General features: G+C 33.9%; 1 protein-coding gene across 1 annotated transcript; it reads left to right on the forward strand.

Annotated features, from left to right (window-relative positions):
* Nucleotides 1-4,518: 4,518 nt before the first annotated feature.
* LOC107813504 (cytoplasmic tRNA 2-thiolation protein 2) lies at nucleotides 4,519-9,893 on the forward strand. Its single transcript, XM_016638781.2, has 7 exons — nucleotides 4,519-4,904; nucleotides 6,447-6,795; nucleotides 6,879-6,965; nucleotides 7,725-7,846; nucleotides 8,029-8,107; nucleotides 8,549-8,946; nucleotides 9,310-9,893. The coding sequence occupies exons 1-7, from the start codon at nucleotides 4,546-4,548 to the stop codon at nucleotides 9,350-9,352; spliced, it is 1,437 nt and encodes a 478-aa protein (XP_016494267.1). The 5' UTR covers nucleotides 4,519-4,545; the 3' UTR covers nucleotides 9,353-9,893.
* The last annotated feature ends 792 nt before the right edge of the window (nucleotides 9,894-10,685 follow it).

The following is a 10,685-nucleotide window of genomic DNA, read 5'->3' on the forward strand; positions in this document are numbered from 1 at the left end:
TTAATTAGAATGATTTTTCAGTTGTATATAACTTTTGTATTTAGAGCCCGTTTGGATTGACTTATTTTAAATATTTTTAAGCCAAAATAATTTTAAAGTCATTTTGTACTCTTTGGATAAAGTTAAAAAAGTGCTTTGAAGCGTGCAAAATTCCTTTAAACACTATTTTGAAGCGTGCAAAATTCCTAATTTTGACTTAAAAGCTATTTTGGCTTAAAAGTCATTTAAAATAAGCTCATCCAAACGGACTCTTAGTGTGTTTCAATATTTTTTTTTATGTTGCATTCATTAGATTCAATGTTTGTATTTACTATGAGCCCATTTGGATATAAGAAATTTTTCTTCTTTTTTTTTTCTAATTTTTTTTCATTTTTTTCAAAATTAGCATTTGTTCATAAAATTTTCAATTTTCACCCGAAGATGCATTTTGAAAACTTTCAAAAATTTGAAAAACTCCAAAAAGTTGTTTTTCAAAATTTTTACTCAAATCACTCACAAAACTTCAAAAACAACCCAAAATTATATTCATGTCTAAACATAACTCTAAATTTCAAATATCATTTTCACTTGAAAACTTTTTTCCCGTATTTTAGAATTTTACAATTCTTATGTCCAAACGTCCACTATAATCACTATATTTATATTCAAATGTATTTGTATTAACAATATTTTAGTTATTCCTAATACATGTTATTACTGCCGTATTCAGTATATTTCATTAGTTGTATTCAATGTATTTTTATTTGTATTCAGTGTATTTTATTATATTTTATTGTATTTTAAAATTAAATATATTCACTGTTTATATTATGTTCTATTTTAATGTTTGTATTCAGTGTATTTCAATGTTTATATCTTGAGGTGTATTCAGTTGTATTAAAAAAATACAGACCTTCGAAATACATAAACAAGAAATGTACTTATACAAAAATACAACGTGTTTGAGTGAATTTGTACATAATACAATGTATTTGTATCATTGTATGTGACTAAATAATAAAGAAGAGAAGAAAGTTCGTCGGAGATGGCGTTTTCCGGCCAAGACTCCTTATATCGCTTCACAACCTCTTCCATTACAATTTACAACGCTTTCAATTCGACCGCTTCTTCCTCTTATCTCTCTTACTTACTGCGCTAAGAATCTCTCGTTCTCTTCAATCTCTCTGTTGCCCAAGGTATCTCTATTTTCTTCTTTTTTTATTATAGGTTTACTTTCATGTTTATGATTTTGAGATTTTAAAGCTTTCTTTCATGATTTGTTTCTCTTTCGTGTATATATGATTCAACCTATTTTGCTTGAAGAGATAGAAGGAAGAAAAATTATGAGAGAGAAGCGTGTGTTAATTGAAAGAAAAGAAAAAATTATGAGAGAGAAGCGTGTGTTAATTGAAAGAAAAAGAGAGGAAAAACATAAATAGCGTATTTCATGCCTCAATGGTAGTATATACCACAAATATTTATTTTGCTATAATATATAAAAGGTAGCTATAGAAAATAATATTTTAAAATAATTTTGGTTTATAATAAATAGGGTGTATACATTTGCTATATGATGTAAAATTTCCTAAAGAATATTAATAAAATAAGAGTTAGTTTAATCTTTTTTGCATACAAGTATTTCACGCTTACAACGAGTATAAATTCCTATATTTATAGCTAAAAACAGGAAGACAAGATGCCCAAATCAAGCTCCTCTTTTAATACGAATAAAGAGCCCTCTTGCTGATTGCATAACGGTTGAGTATAAATGCAAAAATTCCTTATAACGGCTGCTCCTTGAATGTTGCCTTCTTCAATCGATATCGTCTTTTCAAACTTTCGTCCCCGATTCCACCGTTTTCGGAACTCACACAACACCGGTCATATACTTGTAACCAGTGTCAGCTATTTGCTGATTCATATCCTATTTGTCTTTACTGCCACGTGTCAACTCAACGAGCATCCACATGCCATTCAATAATTTTACCCCATAAAAAAAGTATACTATGAATGAGTATAAAAGTACAACAGCAACAACAACGACAATAAAAAACCTAGTGTAATCTCATTAATGAGGTTTGGAGAGAGTCTTATTTACGCAGACCTTACCCCTACCATATAGAGATAGAGATACTATTTCCATAAAAGGGTATAAAAGTAATTGTACAGTAATTTAAAGGTGTGCGAGTGCATATAAGTATGTGAAAATACTTCAAAATATCAATATTGAAAGGTTGGAAAAAGTTGAAGGAATTTATGCCGCAACCGAGTTTAGCATGCTGCAGCGGCTGATTTTAATGAAGGAAAAAGACCATTTGGACAGAATACTTGCTCAAGGCTGTCGTTGCAGTAATAGGTTTTATCGCTGTAGACATGAATCAAAATAGGAAACTTCAGTTTTCTAGGCATGGAGCTACAACCTTGATTCTTGAGGCTACAATTATGTTCATGTTCTATAAATAAAGAAGAAACAACGACATATAAGAAGTAACAACCCATAGCATTGAAGAAGCATCAATAGAGAAGAAAACGTATATGAAGTTACCAAATATTGGATATCAGTTAATTTTTTTAAAAAAATTAACTTTTCACAACAAAAGAAGAAGAAGAGAGAAAAACATAAATAGGCAAAATTTAAGAAAAAATTTCAGAAACCTAGCAACCATAAGTATTTTACATACATGTCAACTAAATAATTATATTCCCTAGCAAAAAGTTTTAAATATTTATTCAAAGCACTCATAATCACGTATTCAAAGCATTTATTTTCTTAAGAAAAGGTTAATCAAGTTATATTATTCAAAAAAGACTTGTATTTAATTATTGCTTACATTACATAATTTGTTCGTTCTTATTTACAGTAAAATAAAATTAACAAATCTGAAATATAACATATATAATAATATACATACAGAAGGTTAGAATATAAATTTATAGTTGCGATAATATACGCTGAATAAATCATGTATAAATTTATAATATAACTATGTACAAATTATAATAGATGATTTATACTCCATGTAAACCATGTATAACTGTATAAGCAAACCAAATAATATACCATGTAAAAATCACGTATATATTAATGTTATATTTTATCATAAATTCTTCCGCCATTGTATATATTGATTATGTATAAATATCAATAATAGTGGATAATAAAAATATACATGGAATACATATATACATAGTATTATAATAGAATATAAATATGTATATATACGATAGAATAATGGTATTTAATAGTGTATAAATTACAAGAAAATTCTAGTATACTAATATAAACTTTCTGAAAAAACAAAACAAAAAATTAGTAATACTTGTTTAACGAAATAAATTATGGAAAAAACAGTATAGGAATAAATCGAGCCCACTGAATACACAGTGTGTCCTTAAGAAAATTATTCCCCTCAAGTACCCAAGGTGCTGGAATATATCCTCCCAGGATAGAACGATTTAACTCACCGGAGTGTTGGTACCAAAACGCTGGTGAACAATGAGCCACTCGAAGGCTGTAAAACACACTGGAATTTTGTGCAGAAGAAGAAGCTTAGAAAATTTCGTAAGGAAAGATTCTGAGATTCAAACTCCATGGCTGTTGGAACAGGGTTGTTTGAAATATTGCAGGAAAATATATTTAAAATAATCCGGAAAAAAACGGGCTTGACCGAACCGGATCGCGGGTCATGGTTTATTCCGGATTGAATTTTCCGTCAATTATTTAATTAATTAATTAAATAATTAAAAGAAATTTTGTCCAAAAAGATTAATCAATCAATCTTTGACCGAAGCTGAAGCCGACGGCGCGAGGCTTGCCTTCTTCTTAACTCTTTAAGAGCTAGAAGAAGAACAATTATATATATACCCATCAAAAGCCTTTTCTTCCTCTTCCGATATGGGACAATATTCCTTTGCCAAGGGAAACTCAAATATTTCATTTTCCCTCCATTTCTCATTCACCCTCTTTTAAGCTACACAAGCTTAAAATCCAACATTTAATAGTGTACACAGTATAATGATGGTATTTTATAGTTTATAAATTACAGTGTTATTCTAAGTATATTAAATTAATGTTATATTTTATCATTTTAGTTCCACTTTAATGTGTGGTTGAAGAATTAATATCCTTGTAGAAGAAGAGGACATAAATGAGCAACGTAAAGGAAAAAATCTTTGAGAATTTTGGTAATTGTTGGTTTACGGAAAGAAAGAAAATTTATAGTCTTTTTACAAAATATAAGTGAGAATGGAAACGATCTCCTTAAATATTTGGTGCTGCCATTTTAACTTTTAAAATAGAAACGGTTTACTTAGATACTGGGTGCGACATTTAAGATTTTAAATTGGAAACGATTTCCTTAAATATTGGGTGCAACATTTAAGCGACTGCAGTTATTTTTCTATAATGTTGTATTTGTAATAAAATGTGCTATTTCTAGAATCAACGAAAGTACTATTAGGAGAGCCCATCTTGAAAGCCCATACTCGGCCCAAAAACGGCCCAACATAGAACTGTTACAAAACCAATTGGCTATCCCTCCAATAGATTTTTCTTTCTTGCCAAAAATGGCGTGCAACTCAGGAACCTGCCAGTCCGGTTGTTACAGAGACTCCTCTAATGAAGCAGAAGAACATCCGCCAGTAAAAATTGCAAATGAAGCTCCAAACGACGTCGCTAACGGTAGAAAGAGCACCGAACAATTATCTATCGCCGTCTGTGTTAAATGCAAGGTTAACAAAACCATAGCCGTCGCTGCCTCCGCCGAGGGCGGTGGTGACTTTAGCGGAGGAGATAGCGGAAGGTTCTGTGCAGATTGCTTCCGCAGTAATCTCTACGGAAAGTTCAGATTTGCTGTCACATCTAATGCTATGATTTCGCCGTCGGATAACGTCCTTGTCGCTTTCTCCGGCGGTACATGTTCCAGGTTCATCTTATGTCTTCATTTTCATATGTAAATTGTATTCTTAATTCCCAAAGTTATTTGCTTTTCGAGATTTTATCTAGGGTTTAGGGTTTAATAATTTTGATTAAATTTAGTATCATACTGATTTTTGGTTCCTGATTAATCAGTTTATTTGTTTGAAAATATGCTGATGTTGTAGAAAAGACTCTTTATTTAGAAAATATGCTGATGTCAATCAACAGCCTTAACCCCAAACTAGTTGGGGTCGGTGATATGAATTGTCTATATATGCCCTGTTTTTACCCAAGGGTGTGCTAATAATGGCTTCTCACGTTCAAATTCAGGTGGAGGCAAAAAAATGCTAGGTGATTTTTTCCCATCTGTTTAAGCTTTGGTTAACATAGTTATACGTACTTGTAGTGGTGGGAGGTAGATGGAACCCGGTGGAATAGTCGATGCGCGAACAAGCTGGTGTGGATACCACCGTCATAAATATAACTAAAAAAATTGCTTATGTTTCTTTTTATCAGTCTCTATGTATTCCGCTGGTATGTGTCTATTTAATTCTAAACAATTAGTATAAGAACAGTAGACATCTGTCATGTTCCTCAGTCTGAAATGTGTTCCCATGGGTGCAAACAGGGTGTGACAAAAACTTCATATCCAAGCATATGATGGAACTTTAGTAAAAAGGGTGTGATCTCTGAGCTTTCATCTTGCTAACTTAGTGTAGATTTTGGACTCAATTGACGGGGATGCATCTGTGTGGCAAATGTGAATACCAAATTTCCTAGTCATACTTCCAGAAAATCCATTTCCTGGTTATCCACCTCATATTTGCGTTAAAGACAAAAACTTCATACTTAGGGATTGAACTCGTGAGTTGTCTGTGTTAAGTTATTACCTTGCCTAACTCTGTTTTCTATGCAGTGTATTATATGGACTTTAATGTATTCTTTGGTTCTTGAAGTGTTCCCTGCCCTCTTCCTACTCTGGTGATTGCTATCCTCTTATGTTGGATGTTGGATTGTAGTTGAAATTGAGGGGGCAACAAATCTTGGAAGTTCGACAGTTCACTAAATTTGTAAATAAACTGGAACCTCTTTCAACATCTTAAAATTCACCTTCCATTTTCAGATAAATCTTAAATTCCAGGTTGTGCAGTCACGCGCGTGCACAGACATATGCATGTCAGCATGTGTGAGTGTGTGTATCTGTAATCTTACTAAAATCGTTTATTACATTTTTAATTTTAATGAGTTTATATGGAAGACTAAAGATAGAGAAACATACTGTTAACACTTACTAATTTTTAAAACACGGGTTAAAAATAGGTCTTCTAGAAACAATAGCATGTTGTAATTTCTCTAGATTGGTGAGTGTAGCATTTACGTGTTGTTGAAGTTGAATGTAACATCAAAGTGTGTCAACATTGGTGTATACCGTAGCAGTTAGTTAAGCCAGACTGCTGCTTGTTATGACTTAAAAGGGATGTAGTCTTGTGTAAAAGGTATGTGATACCATGATGTTTTACTTTTCTGAACAAATTCTTTTATCTTCTAGGGTGGCTCTGCAGTTTACACATGAGATGCAAAGCAAAGCTCAGAAAAACTTTGATGCCAGTCCAGATAGAGCATTACCAGTTTTTGGTGTTGGGGTTGTTTTTATTGATGAAAAAGCCATTTCTGCTGTCTCATCTGATGAGCTTGATGGAGCTATTGAGAAGATGAAACATATCGTGTCAGATTTGGCTCCACCAGTGAAACAATTTCATGTAGTTCCAACAGAGGCCATTTATTCGCTGAAAACTGGTGATGCAAAAGATAGACTGAATGAATTACTAAATGCTGTTAGTGATGTCACAGGAAAAGAGGATCTGTTAGAACATCTTCTCATGCTCTCCCTGCAAAAGGTTTGGCGGCTTTACATAATCATAATCTTGAGCTTTGCAGGAAAACATAGATCCCTATTTACATATGTTGCTTTACTATGCAGATAGCTCTTGAGTATGGATATACCAAAGTTTTGCTAGGAACGTGTACATCAAGAATAGCTTGTCATGTACTTGAAGCAACTGTCAAGGTATGTTCTATGAATCACTCCCTCTCTTCTTCTGCGGAAAAACTGAAAATGTTTAGTCACATGGATGCATGATGAAGAAAGCTTGTCCTGTGGCAAACTGAAAAAGTTTGGAACTTTGAACTTCAATATGACATGATCCAAATGGAAATGATGGAAGGGATGAAGTAGATTATAAGAGAATAATGGAAGTGTGAAGTGCCTAGATTTGGTCCATCCTCTTCCAGATAGAAAAAGAGATTTAAACTAAAAAATGTGAAATGTGATTATCCATGATTCATGCAGAAGAGGTTTTCTTTTTTTAAAAAAGTTAATGGCATTGCCTATGAATTTTGATACTTCCGAGTTTTTTTTGGATAACGAGGGCCAGCGGCGCACGGTTTGAAACTCGGTGAATAGTGGACCCGCCCCTCTACCCTTCTCCACTTAAATATAGGCGTTTGTATGTTCTTTTTGCATAGTCCTATCAGGTCATCTTTCTTGGATTAACCAAATTGCCCGTCCACTTTCATGATCTTTTTAGTGTGTATTTTTTGTTTTGATCTATTTTTTTAATTACTCATTTCAATGATCATAATCCATGTTTGTTATTGTATAAAAGATCAACTTTAGAGCTAGTAACTATATATCTACACTAATCACCTATCTAGAATTTTCAATGTCATCTCTCATATCTTTGGTTACCCTCTTGAACAGAAGAGTGATGAACAAAAAGACAGAGAGAGAACTATCTAATGTGCAAAAGGTTTTGGTTTCCTCCAGGGCAGAGGTTACTCTTTAGCTGCTGATATCCAGTATGTTGATGCAAGGTGGAAGATACCTGTTGTTCTTCCCCTCCGTGATTGTCTTATTCATGAGTTGAATATGCTTTGCAGCCTTGACAGGTTTGTTGCACTTGAAATCTAAGATTTAAAACAAATTTAAGTCTGATTTGGCATTTAGATATCCTATTTTTCTTGCAATCTCGTGTAATTTCTGAATCTGATTATTTGATTTCTTTTTGCCCTTTCCTTGTGTGTCAAAACCATTACTTCATGGTGGGCCTCAACGTACTTTGCCAGGGCAGTTTGATGACTGTGGAAGTTTTTAACGGAACACGTGCTGGTATCAATGGCTTGGTCTCCTCATTTGTGAAATTGTTGCAGGTAAATGCAGGTTAACTGTATTGGTTTAATTTAAGTTATGTGGTCCCATGGACAGTGCAACTGGCGTTTAATGCAAGGAAAAGATTGTAGATATATAAGAAATTAAAAATTGGAATATTATAATATAACAATGCACTCATTAGCTGAAATATATTCAGCCTGCCAAGACACATGCTTTTAAAACTTGAATTTTGGTTCATGGTTAATATTGAGCTTTTAAAACTTGAATCTTGGTTCATGGTTAATATTGTAGTATTGCTGGTTACTTTAACAAGAAGGAAAAATATTAGGGAAAAGAAATTATTTTATTAAAGAGCTCCTAACTTGTTATTGTGAAAACTGCATCTATTCAGTTATCCTATATGTTTGTTGTTCTAGTCATGAATACTGGAACTTGAAAGCCTTGCACATGAAAAATTCAAAGTAACTTTTACTTTTCAGGAGGAAAACCCTTCCCGCGAAAGCACAATCATGAGAACAGCTGGAAAGCTGACACCTTTTCATTTCAATAGAATGTCAGAGGACAATAACTATAACGATCAGGTGGCATCTCAAAGAAGGCAAAAGAAATACAGCCTGAAAACTAACGATGCCCTTCCTCCCGAGTCATTCTGTCCTATTTGCAGTAGTCCTCTAAAAATATCCACCTTCGGAACATCAATTAGTTTTGACAATGCGAAAACTAGTCTCGATGCGATTGGGGCTGCATGCTGTGCAAGTTGTCATTTTCAGGTTCTTCCCAAGGACCCGTTATCTCTGGAGCACTTCATTTCTCTCTTGCCACCATCAATGGTTTTCCAAGCAGAGGATGGTGATCATCTAAGTCAGAGACAGCTAAGGTATGAAAATTTATTTGGTGTTCTTATTTCTGACACATTAGCTTACTTTTGGAAAATCATTCTGTAGCTGCAGATGGCTTGAACAAAGGCGATGTCATGGATCTTTAGATGGACAATGCCTTTTGAAATTAGCTTCCATTTATGCTCCTTTCAAGATTTTCCTCACAATTTCACTGTTATTGCTTAGAGAATAGTGTCCTCTGTTTTCTTCTTTGGGCTGCCCCAGGATCCAACATTTCAACTTTAGAGATGTTTTTGGAACTAGTTCTTTTAATTTGTATTAATGAAAGCTTTATCTCCGTTTCTAGTCCTAGTCTAAAACTTAGGACGCTTATCTTTCAAGTTTAATTGCCTTGTTTTCAGGGAGCAAATAGAAGACTGCTTGCTCTCAGACAACGAAGACTGAGCATGATCCTGCTGATTAGTTTTGCAAAGCATCCGACTGCTGCATTAAAACACAAATCAAGGTTTGGTCTCAATTCACCATTATGTCAACTAAAGAATAATAGTTTGTTACTAGAGCCTGGAGGAGCAAGAAAAAAATGAAAGATGTAGGTATGGTTTTGAGATTATGTCGATGTTCCCATTTCTATAAATATCAGTACACCATGTTATGGTAGAGTTGGCCACTCGGCTGATGCCGCCTTGGGTACAGTGTTACAGAAAAATCATCTGCTGTCAAATTCTCTTTGTTTTTTCAATCTGTTTTCTAAGTGGGCTATGTTACAGAAAAGTTAAGTAACATTTCATGCCCTTTAGTTTTGGTTTAGCGCCTAGGCTACGTTGCAATATTTCTCACACTTTTTTTTTACATGTTGGAAGATAGCCTGCAAAGTGAAAGTGTGTGTATTATTGTATAAGTTGGGGGGGGGGGGGGATAATACTCTCTTTTCTGTTTCAGTATATGAATTCAAAACTAATGAAACACAAATTATACATTACATTTATTAATTCGATACAAGTCCACTATTCATAGAAGAAAACAGGGGAATTATTACATGGAAGTGGAAATACACGCACTAGATGGAATTAAGGTTGATCTCTCTTGGCAGAAAAGCTTATTAACTGGGTGGGTGTATTTAGATCAACCTAGTAGCAACCACAAATTTCACTGGGGCAGCCCATAGCACATGGATCCTGATGAGCATTCCCCTGAAAGCTCACAGAGCGAAAAGGCTTTTCTTCTTCATGATCATAAGAGCTTGTTGTTTCAGCCCATTGTTGTGTGCTAGAAGCTGATTCATCCATTGATAGCACGATACGTGATACAGCTGGGTAGCCATGGTAGAAGAAAAAAGCAATAATATACTGTATCTTGTTTCTGGCCATTGATAAAAGCTCAAGGTTTGGTGAAGCCCTAAGGCATTTGTCAAATGAATAAGGCTATTGAAAGTGACATTACATAATTGCCAGCTTGCTCTTATTGTTTGCTCTCATCATTTACAAACTGTGAATTGAATTTGAAGTTCAACGCTAATCTTTAAAGTCAGTGTTGAAATATATTCTAAACTAAAGTCACGGAGAGGACTGAAGGCTGGACATATTCGTGGCCAATCGAGGGAATGAAGGTTCTTGACTTGTTCTACATTTCTTTATCCTTAGAAAAACCAAATACTTACATGTTACTCACATAGTTGACAAAGTTATAATTGGAAATCGAGTGGATATAAAAAGGAATAATGCTGTTATGATCCAGAAGCTTGTAAACCTTGAGTTGCAATGACAACCAATAATCATAA

This window comes from Nicotiana tabacum, chromosome 24 (genome assembly GCF_000715075.1).
Source record: "Nicotiana tabacum cultivar K326 chromosome 24, ASM71507v2, whole genome shotgun sequence".
Lineage (NCBI taxonomy): Eukaryota > Viridiplantae > Streptophyta > Magnoliopsida > Solanales > Solanaceae > Nicotiana > Nicotiana tabacum.